This window comes from Apodemus sylvaticus, chromosome 4, assembly GCF_947179515.1.
Source record: "Apodemus sylvaticus chromosome 4, mApoSyl1.1, whole genome shotgun sequence".
Taxonomy (NCBI): Eukaryota; Metazoa; Chordata; class Mammalia; order Rodentia; family Muridae; genus Apodemus; species Apodemus sylvaticus.
In genome coordinates this window covers 112,571,884-112,592,695 of record NC_067475.1, presented here as the reverse complement: position 1 = coordinate 112,592,695, position 20,812 = coordinate 112,571,884, and the positions used below count along the sequence as shown (strand labels likewise).

At 41.1% G+C, this 20,812-nt stretch overlaps 1 protein-coding gene across 1 annotated transcript in view; it reads right to left on the bottom strand.

Annotated features, from left to right (window-relative positions):
• The window catches only part of Nbea (neurobeachin), a 583,161-nt gene that overhangs the window by 93,475 nt on the left and 468,874 nt on the right, over nucleotides 1-20,812 (bottom strand). The window contains 3 exon segments of the mRNA XM_052180490.1: nucleotides 3,727-3,842; nucleotides 8,804-8,906; nucleotides 9,199-9,316. Coding sequence (XP_052036450.1) covers nucleotides 3,727-3,842; nucleotides 8,804-8,906; nucleotides 9,199-9,316 — 337 coding nt within the window.

Below are 20,812 nucleotides of genomic sequence, written 5' to 3'. Positions count from 1 at the left end.
GAGCTCCCTGGCCAAGAACGACATTCCAAGGTTGACCTCTAGCCTCCACATGTGTGTACCCATCACATGAACACATGCACACACCTGCACGTGTATTTGTGCACACACAAAGAGATGTATAGAACCATGTCTGGTATTCTAAATGTCTTACATAGAAAGCTTATTATGGAAACTGGTTTTCATGAGACCCGCCTTGAGGCTGCTGTGTCCAGTGCAGTGTCTAACCCTGTTCATCTGCAGAAGAGCAGGAGCATCTGCAGCTATCTCAGGCCCACAGGTGGTGCAGATGCTGTTGGCTGGGGCCTCACTCTGAGAGGAGTGGGCACAGGAAGCTAAGATGGCTTTTATTTTTTCACAACACATGCTCAGTCTCTTACCTTCCTCTCTACTGGCCACACCCACTGCTACTGCTCTCTTCCAAATCCCACCCCATCCTCCCCTTTCTATCTGCAAACTCTAGCTTCGGGACACAAGGTTTCTAAGACCTGAAACAAAAGCAGGCACACTGGTCTCTGTGCTTCACATTTGCTTACATTTCCCCTTTGCTCATTCTCCTGAAATAGAATCTCACTATGTATCTTGCACTGCCCTTAAGAATACTGTAGTAATAAATATGTATATATAAATACATGTATAATAAATATGTAATTCAGTCTGCACTCAAACTCACCATTCTTCTGCCACCACTAGCCAATTTCTGGGATTACAGGCATGTGCCTCACTTGGCTTCAAGTGTAACTTGCAGAAGGGGCTATAAAGTTATCTCTACCCTGATTTAGATGAAACATCCGGATGTAGTCAAACAAAGTGTCTCACAGAAAGCTACAGGCATGGTATGGTAGCCTCATTACTACTCATTACCATGGGCATCGGCAAGGACAGAAACTACCTCGGTAAAACTGTAAACCAGAGACTGTTCTATGCCCAGGGTTTAGCCCATTCTAACTTAGAACAGGATAACCACCATATGAACAGCCGCTGGTCTAGAAACTGAACTAGATAGAGGTGAGGCACCTCACCGAGCTCTTTAGCTCCAAACATCTAGCTCAGCCAAGGAAAAATATGCAAGTCCATCAATTGGGAGACAATGAATCTGTTACATCCCCCACCTTGCTCCAAGGGGAATTATACTCCAGGCCTTGTATGTTCTGGGCAAGCACTCTCTCATCGGCTATATCCCCAGCAGACACTGAGCTTGTGTGTGCGGGACACTAGCTACAACCCTAGCAGATACTGCTCTTGTTTAATACATCCCTCGATAAAGAAGAAATTAACACAGAATATAAAAATATTAAAAATAACATAAAAGCAATATTATCCTTCAAACATCATGAAAATAATTATATATATGTATGTATGTATATATATACACTGTGTAAACAAAAAATTAATAATTTTAAATACTTCTTAATATACATAAAGACATGAATTTCATAAGAGCTAATATTCTGGAATATAGATGGTAAATTATACTTACAAAAACAAAAAATGAATGCAAAACTGAGTAAACACTTTTATTTCATCTAAGAGTGATTAAAATCGATTCATTTTTTAAGTTTAAAAATGAGTACAGGGAAGTGGGAAGGAGTAGATGGAGGAACAGGGGGAGGGAAGAGGGCTTATAGGACTTGCGGGGAGTGGGGACCCAGAAAAGGGGAAATCATTTGAAATGTAAATAAAGAATACATCGAATTAAAAATAAATAAAACAAAAACAAAAACAATGAGTGGAACAGGGCTGGGAGATGGCTTAGTGGTTAAGAGCGTTACATCCCTAGACTCCACGTGAAAGCTAAGGTGAACACTCCTGCCTGTCGGAGAGGCTGGGGAAGGAAGGAAGGAAGGAAGGAAGGAAGGAAGGAAGGAAGGAAGGAAGGAAGGAAGGAAGGAGGGGCTTACTAGCTGCCAGTCTGGTTTCAATTTAAGCAAGAGACCTGTCTCAAATTAGTAATGTGGCGGGTGTCCAGCTGGACAGCATGGGCACACACCTGCACAGACCTCAGACATACGTGCATAACATAAAATAGCATAGAGCTTCAGCTCAGGAGGCTGCTGAAAATGTAGCTCCTATCTCTGGGAGAGTGTGAGAGACTACAATGACGCCTACATTCTAGCTCACTAAACACATGGGAGGCTATCTCTGTGCTCAAAGACCCCCAATAGAATATTAAAGACAACAAGCATTAAAGGCAGCAGCATAACAGTATAACAGAACCAAACATGCCAAGTGCCACAAAATGCTACTGTGTTACACATTTCTTCTGAAAGATTAAACCTGTGAAGGCAGAAGCCTCCAAGTCCAGCTTCTTTTGGGGACACAAAGGTAGCCTGTCTGAGGTCTGGTCTTCTTTTTGGGACACAGATGACTGGTGCTGAAGCTCTAGCTCTCTTTTCTTTCGTGCGAGTTTATGCTTTTGCTGTGAAGTCATATACTTTTCTAAGAAATTGGCTCTCTGCAACTGTGAGTTGGGTGTCCATAGTTCAAACAGGACCAAAAGTACTTTAATAAATGGGTCTGCCCAGAAGCTGTACCGCTGTCTGCCCGGCCTGAGCCCTTGTGTGTTGACAAGAGTGATATGTGCTCACACTGTGTGAGAGGCTAATGGACGTGTCAGGGCTCATGGCACCTGTGCAGCCTCAGGGTTTGCTATACAGAGGGTCTGGGAACTAACTGTCACAGTGCTGAGGAATTTCCGCCAAGGAAACTAAGTCATCTCCCTTCCAGTAATTTATGGTCATTTTATCTGTATGTGCAAAGGACACACTAATTTACTTGTATTGTATAGGTCATTTACTTTTTAGGGAGCACAAACCTTAAAGAGCAGGCTTTTTTAAGATGCAAGTTTGCTATATATATATATATATATATATACATATATATATATATATATACACATATACATATTAACATATGCATTTATGAGTAAAATGAAAGATACTTCACATAACTTATTCCTTTTTGCTGACCAGCCAAAGTCTCTAATGTCTAGACTTAAGAGAATAGCGATGTGGTCACTTCATAAACAGAGATTCAGGGAGTAGCAGGACTGCATTCTCTGTGAGCAGTCACAGCCAACAGTAACCACAGGAAATGAATGGCACAGGCATCTATGCCACTGCTCAGACTCCTCACCCAGCAACACAGGCTCCGTATGGCTAGCTCATCAAAGCAGACTCTGCAAACCAGAATGACTCTGGGCAATTGGAGCTTAGCTCATGCAAAGGCAGGAGGGATGCTCTCACAGACATCCACTGTCCCACCCCCAACCTGTGATCAGGAAGAAGAAAACAAGTGGCTGTGTGCTCCTCACTGACAAGCATAATAACTGTGTCATCAGTTAGGACATATCATCTGGGTTTTTGTTCTTACTTGAGTCTTTTAAGAAAAAGATGCTGGAAGTCAATTATCGCCTAACCCAGGTGACATCCACCCTAGGCAGGAGTCCGTTATTCCCTCCGTGTGGCTGCTTCTGCTGAGAATGACCAAGTGGTGAAGTATGTTTTCCCATAGTTATTTTTAGACACTCATAGTTTGCTTACTGTAATAAACCTTTGGACAAGGGGAAACATCTAAAACCTTGGTATCAGCTGCATAGCTCCTGATACAGCCAATTATAAATGCATGCATGTTCACCCTACTACTGCATCTGAGCTCCTGGGAAAACAAGACATCCCATGAGGTTATATCACCTACAACTCAATGGTCTGAAAAACCTTGAGACCTTACCTGCTATAGTGTTGAGAAACATCAAATACTCAAAGTTGGAGATTTCCCTTCTTTGCCAGCGCTGAGTCATATTAGAAGACTTATACAGCTGTCGAGGAGTGGCCAGTGATATCCTCCTGGAAGATAAGCAGGCCAGAAAATCACTTTGAGTCATAGCTGTCAAAAGTCCAGCTGCAATTAACATAACTGTTTGACATCAGTTAGCAATTTGTGGCTTGGCCTTCTTGGGTGGATTATAAAATATTTAGTTGTAGAAATCAGCTCTATTTAAGAATTCCATTATAGAGAAAGATAAGTCTGGAAGCAGCTCTATCTGTGAAAATATAGTTGCAAATGAGTAACTAGAGTACACAGGAACAAAAATGACAATGACTGTGCTCAAAGCACACAGGGAATCTACCGTCTAACAAGAAACTCACAGTTACACAGGTGCCTGCCTGCCTGCCTGCCTTACCTCTCAGTGGCAACATGCCTGCCGTTGAACAAAGGAAGCACAAAGCACACAGTCTCTATCTGCATGATAAATGCCCACCTCTAATGTAAACCAAACCAAACCAAACCAAACCAAACCAATAACAACTTAGAAAAAAAATGCACAGGCCCAGGAACATAAACATAGCTTTGTGGAATAGGTCGCCCCCATTGTGTATGCCCACACTGAAAGTATTTATTTGAAAATTAGGGGGAACCTCGTATATTTTGAAAAGAATGGTAAAGCCACTTGGGCCCTGAAGCTGTTAAAGCTCATGTTGCCCTTACTGTTGCTGTGCTTCTTCCCCCTCAGCGTTCCTTGTTCAGGAAGAACACCTAGCAGTTCTGTCCACTGCTGGTTCGTGCAGTGGGAGATGGTGGTGCCGAAGAAGAAGGGCCTTATGAAAGTCCTAGGCCATGGGGCACTGTCCTCAGGAGGAACTGATGCTGGTCTTACAGAGGGAGAAAGTTCTCAAGACAGCAGGCTGCCATAACAAGGCAGCTCTGCATGTCCGGCCCACCTTACATGGCCATTGTCCTTTCTTGACCCAAGGAACCCTCCTCACAGGCTGAGTAGATGAGGCCTGATCAGCTTCTGAAACTAAAGTATACAAATCTGCTTTCTCTACATTACCCAGCTCTTATAATTGAAGCAAGGTGACTACTAAGGCAACATCTTAAAAGTAGCCATTTGGACTGTAACACTGACGAAGAGACACAGAGAAGTCCTTTGTGTGGCTCACTCTAAGCAGCTGTAGTTTCTCAAAGGGCACGCACCTCTGGACACTTTACAGTTTCTCAGGCACAAAGCACCTTCATTTTCCTGGACCTGATCTAATACCTCACAGAGTTATTTTTTTGAGCCTGGTAAACACCAAAGGCACACCCCAGTCTTCTCAAAGATGTATGGAAAATAAGGGCTACCTAACATCGAGGCTGAGAAATAAAAAGTGCTAAATAACATAGTAAAGCCATCAACTCTAAGTACAACCAGTGTTTCCTTTGGATTCTGCTGTCTGAAGACAACATAGGAGAAGATCTGTTAGTATCACATGTGGGATGTGAGTATTTGCAAGTAATTTTTTTGTCCAGTGTGAAAAGGCTGTTTTCAAGGCCAACACGAGTCACCTCGACAGAAGACAAAAAAATGGGAATTAAGAAAGGGGGTGGCAGTGATGACACAGTGCTCTAAAAATTTTTATTTATATAATATAATAATATATATATATTATTTATTTATATAATATAATAATATATATATATATTAGAAAACATGAATCCTTTAAGGTTTAAGAGAAATAGTCATGCCATAATTAAGACACAAATTGTCCCTTACAATGGGAAGTATTCAGTGAACCACACTGTGAATATTAATTAATCAGAGAGGCATTCATGAGCTAAGCTACCTTAGTGGAAATCATCTCTTTGTCCTGAACTTGCTTATTAAGCAACAATCTGATTTGCAATGTGACCTCCTTGGTGAGCTTGCCTTGGTCTAGGCTAGGGGATGCTGAAGTCAGTTGTTTGGGGAAGGTAGCTGCCTTTGAATTTAATAATGCTTTGTTGTTTAAAATTAAGTGTCTGAAGGCTTTAGCTGAAAATCCCTGAGAGCTGACTTAATTTTGCATATTCTGACAGAAGCAGGGGTCAAGAAAGCACAGGCAGGGATTCCTGGAGTCTTTGTTATCCTGCTGGGACTCTCCAAAGAGCTTCTGCTTGGAAGAGCATGGCAGCATTTCTACCTCCTGACCTTCCACACCAGGCACATGCAACCTTTGGGAGTGGGAAGGGGTCTGTGCCCACATCTGTTTTACTCACCTCTGCACCCTCATCTGTGGGTGTGAGCATGCATGTACACATATATATTTCATGCACACATTTACAGCTTATGAAGTGCCTTTACAATTTTGAACACCTTCACACAGATAATTTCCCTTTTTATCTTGCCTGCTTTCATTCATTCTTTTAACCACTACATACTGAGTTCTCTCTAGATGGTAGACATCCTTACTATTTATTGCTCTGCTTGTAGGCATCAGGTCTAGGCCTACTGTTTGGTTTCAGATCTCAGGACAAGGGGTTGATATGCAAATTTTATATTCCAAAGTAGACCTGGCCTCCAGGTTCTCCCATCACCCTTCAGTCCCTAGCTGGTGTACCTGGGCCCAACCCTGAACTATTCCAGCCCAGGGACTGGGCTGCCCTTCCCAAGAAGCTCTTTGCTATGTAAGCCTTCTTCCCTCTTCTTCTTCCCCCTTTCCTTCACACTGCCTGCTCCTGCTTTTCACTACCTCATCCCCTCCCCCCCTTCCCTATGGTGACTTCCCTGGCCTTTCTTGGAGCTGGTGAACTCACCTGCCTAAAGCAGCTTCCCAACAAACCTGCATTTATATATATTTTAATGTGGCTTGAATTGGCTCATTTCATTAGCAGGGAATATAACTTATCACCTACACATAGTCCTAGCCTCTTTTGTTACTTCTAGGACTACATGTCTCAGAAATATGAAGACTGAGCATGCAAGAGCATTGCTAGGAAAGCAAGAATGAGTTGAAACTTTAAGGAGAAAACAAGCCAGGACACCAACCTGGTGTTTCAAGACTTTTGCTAAGAAGTAACAGAAAAGGTAAATCCGAGTAATTTTTCTACCCAAAAAAGTCAAAAAGAATGAACACACACACACACACACACACACACACACACACATGAGGTAAGGCATATTAAGTAGAAGAGGTGTTTATTTTAAATAAATCATATTCAGGCAGGTTCAAAAGCAATGCAGGACCTCACACATGCCCCATGGAAGCCCTTAGGTGATCTCTCAAGAGTCATAGACATTGAGTAAAATGCTAGGGGGTTGTCGTGGGGGGATGGGGGCTTTCTTTTAACCAGGAAGAAATTCGTGATGATTAAATGTCTAATCTGTGAGCATTTGGAAAGGAAGTAGTGATAAACATGAGTCAGCTTAGATTCAATCAATGAGAACAAGTCCTACAAACCACTCTCATTGCTTCCGATAGATTAAATGCAGTTTTCTTTGGCTTGTATTTTTTATGCATGCTTCATTATTTACTAATGTCTTGGCTTAATCTTGTCAATCTCCTCATGACTACCTTGAGCATGTCTACACATGCCCACAAACTGCTCGTGTACTGCAAGCTGACTGAGAACATAACGCATGAGAAGTCTTGCTGGAGAGCACTTAGGAAAGCTTTTTGCTATTATGCACTGAGCTCTGAGCTACAAGGTGAAGGATAAATAAAACACAATCACTATCTTTAGAATGCCTGGTGTCTATTTAGGGCAGATGGAGAAAGACAGGCCTTTCCACACAGGAGTGCTCTGCACTAATCTTTGGGGATTTAACGGTTTGTAGTGCACAGTGCTGGTTGGCTTTCTATGCAGAGACTGTGACAATAATCTTTTTCCTCATGGAGGAGGTGGCAAGAAAACAGAGGTGTGTCTTCCAAAAGCTCTAGAATACAGGGGATCCCTGAGCAAACACTACCACTGATTTAGAGGTGTAAGGTGATCTCTTCTACCCAAAGTGACTTGAGATAAAGATTCTCAGAAGCATTTGAGAAATATGCTCCTTTTAAAAATACAAACATTTAAAGAGAAATCAGTTTTGTCTTCAATCTACTGGTTGTGTGAAGATGGGGTGCCAGGAACAGCAACACTGATTTTATGATCAGGAACCTAATACAGAGCTGATATCACTAAATATCTGAAGCAGAACCAGTAGTGTCTTAACTCCTTTTTACACACGTGTATACACACACACACAGAGAGAGAGAGAGAGAGAGAGAGAGAGAGCGAGAGAGAGAGAGAGAGAGACTTCAGACACTATTTCATGGAACGAATAATATACATAATTAGTAACTGTATTTTCTGCTTAGATTAGTACCTTTTAATAACATGAGGTTTTCAACAGTTCTTCAAATATTCCAAATGAAAGATTTAAGTAAAAGTATACTATAATGAGTAATTATTGTTCTCAGTAAATATAAAGATCTTTTAATAACTTAATAAACAGTCATTTATATCTAGCATTTATAAACCTATCATCTATATGCTACTACCTAGTACTTAACACAAATACTATGTGAGGCTTTTGGTATGCTAGTTCTATATGGCTTTAACTAGAAAGATGACGCCTTCGCCTTCGCCTCCTCCTCCTCTTCCTCCTCCTCCTCCTCTCCCTTTTCCTCCTCCTTTCTTCTCCTTCTCCTCTCCTTTTTGTTTTCTAAGACAGTGTTTTCTAGGTTTAGCTCTGGCTGTCCTGGAACTCACAGTATAGAACAGGCTGGCCTGGAACTCACAAAGACCTGCCTGCCTCTCCTTCCAGAGTGCAGTGTATTTGAGTGATGTGTGCAGTCACTACATGGCAAAATATGTCTTATTTCCATGTTAACTTTAACTATAATCACTGTAGTCATTGGAGACATGTTTAGTAAGTCTGTCCTGGCCGTTCTCTACAGTTCAGTGCAGTGGTATCCACAATGTCCTTCCCCATAAATACCCCCACAGAGCAAGGAAAGGACTTAGTCTTAAAAATTATTATATGTAAACACACCACAGATAATTTGTAACATGATATAATTACCTGGCTTGTGGCAAACCATAGCTGGTCCCCACTCCAACCCGAGGCAAGCTGTAGACAACTTTTTTAACTGTTGCTTGGTCAGGAAAATTAAACATCACAGATGCTGCAATAGAAGAACAGAAAGGGCTTTAGCAGACTACAGGAGCAATGGCCACTTAGGTTACAATATTCAAGGGCCTACGGTGGCATGTCTGTAACGGCAGTAAGTCTTCATGGAAGATTAGCCCGCTCTATAGCTTTGTCCATATGAAGCCAAAACCAACCTCCTCAAACACGCTTGGCTTTGGTGATAGCACACAAACAGGAATACCGACAACAACCAAACAGTATTTGACATGCAAATAAATTGAATCAAAGGTAAGCACATCTTCTTTCAGGCTCCTTTGGTGACTTACTTCTGTTCGCCATGAACACTTCCAGTGCAGTGTTCTGCAGAAGGTAGCGTCTGGAAAACACAGCTCGGATCTCACTGAACATCCATTTCCCATGAAGTCCCTCAGTGTATGCAAGAACCTAAGACAAAGAGGTAAGAGGGAGAGTAATCAATAAAGCAGGAATTTGAGATCAGGAGAACACTTTATACAGAGTGCTGTATAAATCCTAAAGGAGTTATGTTCTGTTTTCATGATATATCGTGGTGTTGAATACACCTGCTTGGTGGTGATATACACCTGCTTCTGTATATCTGCATAATTTCCAACTTTCTAAACTCTCTTAATATATTCAAAATGACTCTGACTTAAACAGGAATTATCCTGTTGGTACTACCAAATCTTCGTCCTTCTTTCTCCTTCTCCCTTACTTCATGGAAACCAGTTACCACTGTGTTCAGTTTTTCCTCATTTGTCTGAGCAAGTTTTTTCTGATAGAAGGTGAGATAGCAGATTACCTCTAGATAAAAACCTAGTGTAACCTACGTTTACAGGTTACATGCTACATGCTGTTACTGTTCAGTTTCTCCCTGATAACCTGTAGGCAGACATACACAATACAGGAGTTAAGGGCTGTGTCCCAATAAAACTTTATTTACAGTGAAGTGGCTGCATTTGAAATAAGGATGGAATGTGGCTTGACCCAAGGTCTAGGCAACCATAACATTATTCCATTTTCCCCTATTGCCTTGTAACTTTGGTAGGACATTAGATTTAGAACTGTCTAATGAGGATAGACCTGAAGGCAAGTGAGGATGCTTTAGAAATGCTAATAAAACACATCTCGGAGGCTGACACTCTCCTGAGCTGCTTCTTTCAATGGAGATCTAACAGCTTTCATCATAGCAGCGCTGGAGAATCATGCAGCAGATTCCACAGAACACTGAGCACCTAGACTGCCAGTTCCTCTGCTCGGATTGGCACTAAGCTGACGAAGCTACATTTTCAAAGTATATAAAGCGCATCTGTTTGACACACCAACGCTGCTAACAATACATTTGCCTTGGATCTGTATCTGAGCTTAAACTTTGGTGAAAACAGAAAGTACTCACACATATTAGGTTTCTGCTACTTTGAAAATAAGCTATGAAATTCTTTAATGGTTCTTTTAAGAAAAAATTCAATATCTTTTTAAATTTTGTTTTTAATTTTGTTTTGGTATGTGTGTGTACATATATATTTGGTATATATGGACATATATATCATATGTGGATATATATGCATACATGTGTGTATATATATATACACACACACACATATATATAGATATATACATGTCTTAATATATGGATAGGTATCCACATATATGAGCATACAAATGCACATATGTTTGAGGTTGATGTTAGGTATCTTCCTTAATTGCCTTCCACCTTTCTTTGGAAGTATTTGTGTGTATAAAAGTTTTGCTTGCATTTATGTCTGTGCACTACCATGAGCATGCCTGGTACTTGTGGAAGTCAGAAAAGGCAGTCAGATTATCTGAAGCTGGAGTTATCTGAACTCTTGCGAACCTCCATGACTTGCTGCTTCCTCTGAAAAAGTGGTCAATGCTCTTAACTACCGAGCCATCTCTCAGCCCCTCCACCTAGCATTTTGAGGCAGGGTTTCTCACTGAATCTGGAGCTTATCAATTCATCTATTCTGCATGGCCAGCAAAGAACCTCCTGTCTCTACTGTCCTAGCGCTGTGACTGTCTTGATATACCAGCATGCACACACACTCCCCCCTTGTAGTTGCTACAAGGGCCTAAGTCCTGTCCTTGTGCTTGTGTGGCAAGCACATTATGATCACGCAGCTTCCTGGCCTCATTTCCAGCTAACTGGGTGTGAGTCAACCTCAGGCCAGAAGGTCTTCAGAGGTTGTTGCATATGCTTGAGTCCTGAGACATTCTGAATCAACAGAACAACTCCTCTCAGTTTATAAATGCAAAACTTCTTCCCATGTATTTTACAAAATGGTAACTATGGTGACTCACTGCAATTCATATTTACTCAAGTAATATTACCAGCTGCATTTCTGAATTTTATACACCAGTATAGTATTTTTTTTTCAGAATGGAGAAATGGAAGAAAACAAGATTGCCAACATCATCTGTATTAAATAACAAATGTCTTAAGACAAATAGTTGAAAACTGCATATGAGTATTTAATATCTGGATACAATTATTCCATTAAGAAAAAATAATTAAGAGCATTGCAATTCAAACAATCAAATAAATAAACCATGGTAATTTCTTGGGGAAGCCTCTGCTTGCCCCTCATATTAATCCTAGTATACCATGGAGACCGGTCCATTGTTACTGTGCTTGGGTATACATCTTGTACACCCAGACATAGGTAAGTTTTCACGTCTATCCATAGAAACTGTGTTATAAAGAACATTTGCTCAAATAGGTAGCTGGGAAAACAAACTGTGCTGAATTTATAGTCTTTGGGGTCCACCTTACTCCTTCACTACTTACTCTGTTAAGATGAACTTATGTCCTTTATATATGCTTGCATGATGTAAGGCCAATCAGAAGCCACCAAGGAGCCACATGGAGAAAGGGCTTGCTTCCTGTGCTGGACTCCTTCAGTACTGCCTGGTCTCTGTGCCAGCTACTGAGGACACAACGGCTGGCTGACCCCACGGGCCAGCAGTTTCCAAGGACTTGCAACCCTAGCAGTTCTGAAGCAGGGTCTCTGGTGAGGACACACCAGGAACGGCTTTACTGAGTTGCTGGAGGCACATTCCTGAAAGGAAGAACCTAGCTAGAGGAGCTCCAGCAGGGTTCAGTGTCTGTGCACTCAGGAAGCTACCTCACAGCAGGAAGGCCTCATCGTAGACTCCTAAAGCAGCCCAACACACTCTTTCTCCTTAGACGCAGAACTCCCACAGTTCTTAGAATTTTCTTTATTTCTTACTAGCCATTCCCTCATGGCTTTACTCTTCTTGCTTTAGTTACAATTATTTACATTGTTCTTCAGCCATATACATTGTTAAGTGTTTTTTTCCCCACTGCCTGGATTCTGGGTTCCTGAAAGGCAGCATCAAGATTTTAGACACCACGCGGGAATTGTGTGATTGGGAATAGAAGGTTCTGCACATGGAGGCAGTGGCCAGATGGGATACTATAGGCATGTGACGAGGAGTTTAAATCTATTAGTGTGCATTTCAGAAATATAAAGGAATATCATTTATAGTCAAGTGAATGCTGATTTTACAGTATGTTTCTATAAAAATCTGGGCATTACGCCCAGGTCTGAAATATGAACCGATACAATAAAGCTCTCCATGTATACCTATACTTGCTACAGAGCTGTCTAACCTTTAGGACCTTCTATTGCAGTGCTTCCACTTCTTCTCCTTCTCGTCTGAGATGTTCTCCTGCAGCATTCAAGTACTTTTATCAGCACCTGAGGTTTCTGGTTTTGTTTTCTTCAAGTTGACCTTCCCATATTCCCTGGCTGGGTCATCCTGCTTCTGCAAAGTAGCTAAAAGATTACAAAATCTGATTGCTACTAACTACTTAATGTGCTTTCATTTCCTCAAAATGGAATAAATATGAAGTTCTTTACATTCTATAGATCAGAAACACGAGCAGTAAAGCATCTCAATCCCAAATTTTATGGAATCTTGTCATTTTTTTTTTTAAAGTGGCCACTAACTGTTTTAAGTGTTTGGAATACAAAAGTGAAAAGAAAAAGCCTATGCTAACCTGTGCCCTAGGGTCATCCTCATTCACCTGTGAGCTGAAGCACACAGGAATCAGGATGGAACACTGACTTGTAAACCACATACCCAAATGTATGCTTAACACACATTATCTGGTGATCATGTTGAAGAAAATAGGGCTGATGTGCACTCATGTGTATCAGACATGGACAACACTGTCAGAAGCATGAACAGAGCTGTCAAATCAGTTTTGTCGTTGCTTTTTCCTTCAGAGGCGGCTAATTCTGTGCCAACTAAAAGTTCTTGTATAGTGATGGCCTCGCTGACCTTGGGTCACTTAACACACACATTAGGATGAGCAGCGTATATACTTCCTCTGGAGACAGGGAAAACGCAAGGCGCCAGTAGGGTAGTAGCTGCTGTTAAAAATGACTGAAATGTCGCAGAGGTTGGATGTGTCCTTCTCTGTGCTCAGGTTTTATTTACATTTCCAGTTTCAACAGTTTAATCAAAGGGCTTGTAATTCAACATTAAGTTATAGATTACCATTACTTTTATAATTTCACGTAAATTACAAATGGCTCAGGACTGTAGCAAATATATTCAAGAAAGAATAGTTCCAAAGAAATCTCAGGTTTTTATTCACACATGAATATATGTGTTCTTCCTACATCTGCCAGCAGAACTGGGACACCTGGGAGAAGAGCAGAAGTGGGGATGGAAGGACCTGCCCTGTACTGCTGCTGCGACACCCTCCCCAGCCTGCCACACCTGCTCTGGGGATGCTTCTCCCCAGGAGATGCAAGGAGAAACAAGAGATGAGGGTTCTTTTCTATTTCATTTTCAGAGCATCAGTCTCTTGCTAGAAATAAAGAGAGGTATCTGCTCCCCCTGGGGAGTGAGATCTGCTGAGGGTGAAGACTCTCAAACACAGGGCTGGCTAGGCAGTGATGGATGGAGGGGGGTGGACACTCTGATGGTGGATTTAAAAATCCTCTTCCAAGACAAAGACCTTCTCAATTGTTTATTTTCAAAACAAACTGGATCTATTTGAACTGTCAACTTAAAGATACTTATAGTTAATCTTTGATGGTAGATTAGTAGGTGATTTTAGCATATAGCTTGTAAGAACATTGAGTAACATTTAAGAGTGATTCTGACAATTCTTCAAAGCATGTGAACATGATGTTTATCACATTTTATTCAATGCTATTTTAATGCTTGCCCAAATACTTTATTCAGATATTGTGTTAATTGTACATAATGAAATTCAACTTGGAATATAAATTATTGAAATATATTCAAGAACCCAACAAAAATCATGTATATATTATTATATTTCTTTTTTACAATGGAAATAATTTTTTCTCTCATACAAATTATCCCAACCACAGTTTCCCCTCCCCCAACTCCTCCCAGTTTTCCCCTTCCCCAATTGCTCTCTCCCCTTTTAAATTTTTAGCACATTTTTAAGAGAGGAAGTCAATTATAATTCTTATAATTATTTCTGTAGTTTTTGCAATCAGTAGCATTCTCTAATGCCAGTAATAAGCTGGCCGGCAACAGAGCTAGTCATCTTATTGAGATAGATTTCTAATATTATTTCATATTTTATGCTTAGTAATTCAAAATAAATCCTAACAAATATTAACCAATGTTGTTATAATTCTGATTACTGAACATCTGCTATCATGTCCATTACTGATATATGTTATAGGGTAGGTAGGGGTCAAGACAGTCTGTAGTTGCAGTTTATATAACCCACCCATAGATGGCTTTTTATATATTAACCTTTACTTGCTGTATTTTACCAATTTTGTATATGCTTACCATGGACTTAAGTCTTCCCAAGGGTCTGCCCTCTTTCTAGTTGTGAACCTCAGGTAGTTACATTTTTTGAATCTTCAGTTTGCTTATGATAAGAAATATACGAGCTAATCTCACAGAAGGTTTGTGAGGTCAGATAAGATCACTCTTTTTAGAAAAGCACACGGGAAGTGTCTAACAAAGGATTTCACACTACTATAATTATCTCTTCCTTCTTGTATACATATATGTGTGCGCGCATGTGCGCACACACACACACACACACACACACACACACACACACACACACGGATTTCAGGTCCTAATCACCAGTAATGACATTATCAACAAATGCATAAAGAACCTCATACAATCCCTCCCTCACTGAACTAAAAGCCACTGCCTGTTTTCTTGGCTGTGACTAGTATCATAGATATTAGTAGCCAAATTAACACCTCTGACCTCAAGGCCCAGGTCTAGAGCAACAGCCACTGTTGCTCTGTCATCTGCAGTGAAGACTATTAGGGCACTTCCTTGTCTTAAAATAGAGCACAGTTAGGCCTCCTTTGTTCTATTGTCTTCTCTTAGTGCTGTCCCTATTTTAGTGTCATATGGTTACTTTCATTTCACAGATACTACAAACTGACCTCCATCAGTGACTAGTGAACAGCAGAGGCTCCTGAGAAAGGAAGGACATGGATATTGATGAGGCACAGTGGGCTACGGGTCCAGGGTGTCAGTGCATGTGTTGTGAGGAGGGAAGGTGACCAGTGAGAAGAGGGAGGGAGGGGTGGGAGCCAGATCACAAGGCTAGGTCAGACAAATTATATGGAGCCTGGGCCCTGGTCTGAGAACAATGACATGCCATTTGAGGATTTTATACAAAGATACCAGATCATTAAATTAGCACTTCAGAAATCATTGCTGTGACTACAGTGAAGAAAGGATCTGAACAAGAAAACAGGGAGTTTATCCCAATAATATACATAAACAGTATAAAGTCATTCAAGAGAGTGCCACGCGTGTCCTCTGCATCACCTTACGCTGTGGCCAGGGCTTGTGAGCTGGTCCACTTTATTACCTGCATCCTTCAGAACTGGGAGAGAACGTGAGGGTGGAGACCCAGCCTGATTCTATTTATGCTATTATTCCTTTAAGGCCTACATAGAGGCCACCTCAGTCACTCTGGGGAATGAAATACTTAACAGTCTGAATTTACAAAAATGATCAGAATTGCAGCTAGAGTCCTCTGCAAACCCACTCTCCAAAGTGTGGACCGAGGAAGGGAGGCTGGGAAATCTGTTTTGTTTCTGTCTAAATCATGAATGTCCTCATGGTGTAAACACTGTATCTTCTGGCTGTGTTTCCCAGTTTTCTCAAGCTTGGCAAACTCTAATAATCTTACAGTTTTCTCTTTGCTCTTTTTTTTTTTAATTGGGCCTGGGTAAAAAAGTTGTAAAGACTAGTTTGTAGAATATTAACTTCTTTTGCAACTTTCTGCACTGTGACAATTCTGTAACTTGTCACATTTATAAATTCTTTATCTTTAGACAGTTTTCTTCAATTTCAGATCTGAGTTAGCATGCTTTCTTTGAACAAATGTTGTCAAAGTGCTATTTAGATATTACAAATTGTCAGGACAGTTGTTTGGCCTTTTGAAGATTTATCAGATGAGATGCTAATATAATTATTGTAACAGCCAAATTAGTTAATGTTTACCAAACAGACAAAAAAGAGAATTTCTTTTTTGCTGGTGATCTAGTTATGCTATGATAGAACTCTTTCACAATATTGCAGCTTGTTGCTGTGAAGTATTTAAATATACAAAAGAGAGAGAAAATGTCTAATGTTGTGAGAAATCTTAATATTTTTAAAATTAGACTCAAGTATCTCCTCCTGGGTTAGCATATGTTCAAGGGAACTTGCAAGAAACTGCACTAAACAGAAGCACCGATGTCTTCACTGCTCTGATCCACAAAGCTCCGAACATTAAACACCCTGCCAAAACACTCCCTCAATATACAGCAGGCTTCTGTGCAGCACACACTCAAAGTGGGAGCTACGGATGCTAACAGTGCTGAGAAATCCCATATCTATCCACCCTGCACCTTCTGCCCGGCTCCGAAGCCAACCATTCTGAATACTTTTCAGGTCCCCAATGTGCCATGTTCTGTCACACTTCAATGCTCCTGCACATAATGTTTCTTCTGCCTGCCAATCCCTCATTGTTGTGTTCTGTTCATCAACTGCCATTAACGATTAAGCTCAAAGAATCTACTGCCCCTTCTGAGAGCCCTGCACCCACCTCTTCATAACAAAGCAAACCACTGTAACTCTTGGCTTACTTAGTGTGTCTTCAACACCTGTGATGCTACAGCTCACTGAGGACAGAAATTCTCAATGTATCTCATTATTTACTAGTATTTGATGGTCATGTTAAAGCAGAAGCTACTCAACACATATGTTAACATCACCAATAAATCATGAATACCTCAGCTTACCTTTATTTAATAAAACATACATTCAGAAAAGTAACTTTTAAAACATTTTATTAGACTTAATCACTTCATTTTATGTGAGTGTTTTATTTACATGTATGTTTGTGCACTACAAGTTTGCTGGGTATCAGTGTGAATCAAAAGAGGGCAGTGGATCCCTTAGAACTGGTGTTAGGGATTTGTAAGCTACTATGTGGGTATTAAATCTGCACCAGTTGAAAGAGCAACAAATGCTTTTAATTGCTAAGCTATCTCTTTTGTCCCTAAAAAAGTTCTTAATAAATATGGCCTATAACAATTTAAACCACTCACTAGGGGGTCCCAAGTTGAGCTACATATGATGGCTGTAATTTAAGAGCTTGGAAGAAAAGGGTAGCAACTCACAGGATTGTCACTCCTAAGCTAGCCTGAGCTACACAGGAGATTCTTTCATGAACAGATAAACAAACAAGAATTGGCTTGGAGATTTAGGAGAGTAACAGAGGATTTTACTAACACCCTCAAGGCCCTAAGCATGATCCTTAGCACTGTGAAAAGAAGCAAAGGCACAAGCGAGCATCCAAAGGCCCTAGACTGACTCCAAGTTTATTATGGACTGGACTGGGCAGGGCATGAGTCCAGTCCCTTTCTAAGTCCCTTCTCCTCTCTAAGATTGTGGTGTCTATTCTTGGTTTTCTACTTGACTATATCTGCCATTAACTAAAACCCAATTGCCTAGGCACATCTGTGAAGGATTTTTTTTTCTTAATAAAATCATTTGAAGTGGAAAGACCTGCTTTTAATCTGGATCTTTGGGTTGGGAAGATCACCTTTAATCTGGGCCACACCTTTAATCTGGGCCACACCTTCTAACCACAGCCTATATAAAGTACATGAAAGAAGAAAGCATTTGATCTGTGCCCGATTTCTCTCTTTGGCAAGGCCATTCCTTCACTGACATTAGAATTCTAATGTATACTAAAGACCAGTTGAGACATACAGTCTCATAGACTGAACAAATACTGGGTTCTTTAACCTTCTGTTGGTAGACAGTCATTGTGGGATTAGCTTGACCACAGCCTGAGTCTATTGTTTTGTTCCTTTAGAGATCCCTGACTAATAGAGATGTTCCTTTGTACTGGGTTTACATAGCAGCAAACTCACAATCATGGCTACAGCAGAATGAACTAGGATGGACAATTCATAAAAAGGCAGTTATCTCAACAGGAAACTTCGAGGATTCATGTCTGAAAACCCTGCCTAGAGTCACCCTATCATGAATATTAGCTGTCTGGCCCAATCAGATAATCTCTTTTGACAATCTGAATGTGAGGTATTCAAAGACACAAACACACACTAAAGACCTGGGAAAGAGCCAAAAGCAGCAAGAAGACAGTCAGCAGGAGCCATGGAGCAGCAGGTACTCAGAGGAGCAGAGGCCAAGACAGATAAGACGGGTCTTGGGCAAGCATCCTGTCTCCAGCTGCATCTGGTGACACTTAGCCCTCCTTGCTCCAGTCACGTGGGCTTGTTTTCAGCCTCCCTGACATGCCAGGCTGCCTCCTCTGATAAGCAAACACCATGCATGTCCCTCTCCTCCTGGAAGCATCTTCCCTCCTTTCTTTGCCTGGTTCATTTTTCATTTGCCTGTTGTAGATTTTTTTCAGCAGACTTGTCTGGCTACTTGCAATTTCTCTACTGCAAGATATCAAAGCAGTATGCATGAGTTCTCCCCACAGCATGTACCCAAAGGAAATACTGTGAACCGATTACATATTGTATCAATGGCACATCTTCCAAACGTTTTTTTCTATTTTTTTATTTATTCGATATATTTTTATTTACATTTCAAATGATTTCCCCTTTTCTGGCTTCCCACTCCCTGAAAGTCCCATAAGCCCTCTTCCCTTCCCTTATTCCCCCATCCACCCCTTCCCACTTCCCTGTTCTGGTATTCCCCTACACTGCTGCACTGAGTCTTTCCAGAACCAGGGGCCACTCCTCCGTTCCTCTTGTACATCATTTGATGTGTGGATTATGTTTTGGGTATTCCACGTTTCTAGGCTAATATCCACTTATCAGTGAGTGCATATACCATGATCGATCTTGTGAGACTGGGTTGCCTCACTTAGTATGATGTTCTTAAGACCATGTATTTCTCCTTATTACTGAATTGCTATTATTACCCTACACAGTGCTGAAACTCCGTAAAAATGTTTTGTTGGATTATTAAGTATATGTGGAGTATATATGTGACTGGAAAAGAACAGAGTGCACATATCATTTTAATGTCACTTGACATCTATGGTTGTGCAAAAAATATTCTACAATTTAGTTAATAGCTACTATTTATTTTTATACTACTTTGTAATATTTTTCTGAAAATAAAGTGGCTTATTTGAGTTTTAGTGACATTCAATTTTAAGAATGTCCCAAGGAATTTTCCATTTGTAGGCTAGTGTGAGGACTCAATAAAGGTGTCTGCAACCAAGTCCTTTGACTTGAATTTGATTCCCAGGAGTCACACAGGAGAAGTAGAAAACCAACTTCTATAAGATGTTCTCAGACTTCAACACACACACACACACACACACACACACACACACACACACACACCCCAAATAAATATGTGTAATTTACAAAAAGAAATTTCCTGCTTTATTCTTTTTTCCTTTTTTATTAGATATATTCTTTATTTACATTACAAATGTTGTCCCCTTTCCTGGTTCCCCCCCCCCAAATCCTCTAACCCATCCCCATCTCCCCCTGCTCACCAATCCACCCACTCCCGCTTCCCTATCCTGGCATTCCCTATCCTGGGGCATCTAGCCTTCTCAGGACCAAGGGCCTCCCCTCCCTTTGATGTCCAACAAGGCTATCCTCTGCTGCATATGCATCTGGAGCCATGGGTCCCTCCATGTGTACTCTTTGGTTGATGTTTTTGTCCCTGGGAGCTCTGGGGGTACTGGGTGGTTCATATCGTTGTTCCTCCTATGGCGCTACAAACCCCTTAGTCTCAGCTCCCGAGTCTTTTCTCTAGCTCCTCCATTGGGGACCCTGTGCTCAGTTCGGTTGGCTAAGAGTGTCCCCCTCTTTACTTGTCATGAATCTGCAGAGCCCACAGGTGACAGCTATATCAGGCTTCTGTCAACAAGCACTTGTTGGCATCGATAATAGTGTCTGGGTTTTGTAACTGTATATGGGATGGATCCCCAGGTGGGGCAGTCTCTCGATGGTCTTTCCCTCAGTCTCTGTTCCACACTCTGTCTCTGTATCTCCTCCCATGGGTTATTTTGTTCCCCCTTCTAAGAAGGATCAGAGTATCCATACTTTGCAAAACCCAATTCTGCTCCCTGCTCTGTCATTGCCATTAAACTACTATTGTTAACTGATCATGTCAGATGTGTCCTCTCTTCCTCTCACACCTGAGTCAGGGCACTCATCCCAAAGACAGAGGAGACGAGGAAAATGGTATTCTGGAGAAGGAACCAATGCACAGTTCACTCTCTCCTTCTCTGGATATCTCTGAATTGGTGCTAAGTTCAGAAGTGCTGATGCCCTCAGCATGAGAAACTAGAAAGCCCAGAGTAGCCCACCATGGCAGAGTGGACAAAGTCTGTGAGGCTGAGAAGAGCAGGCA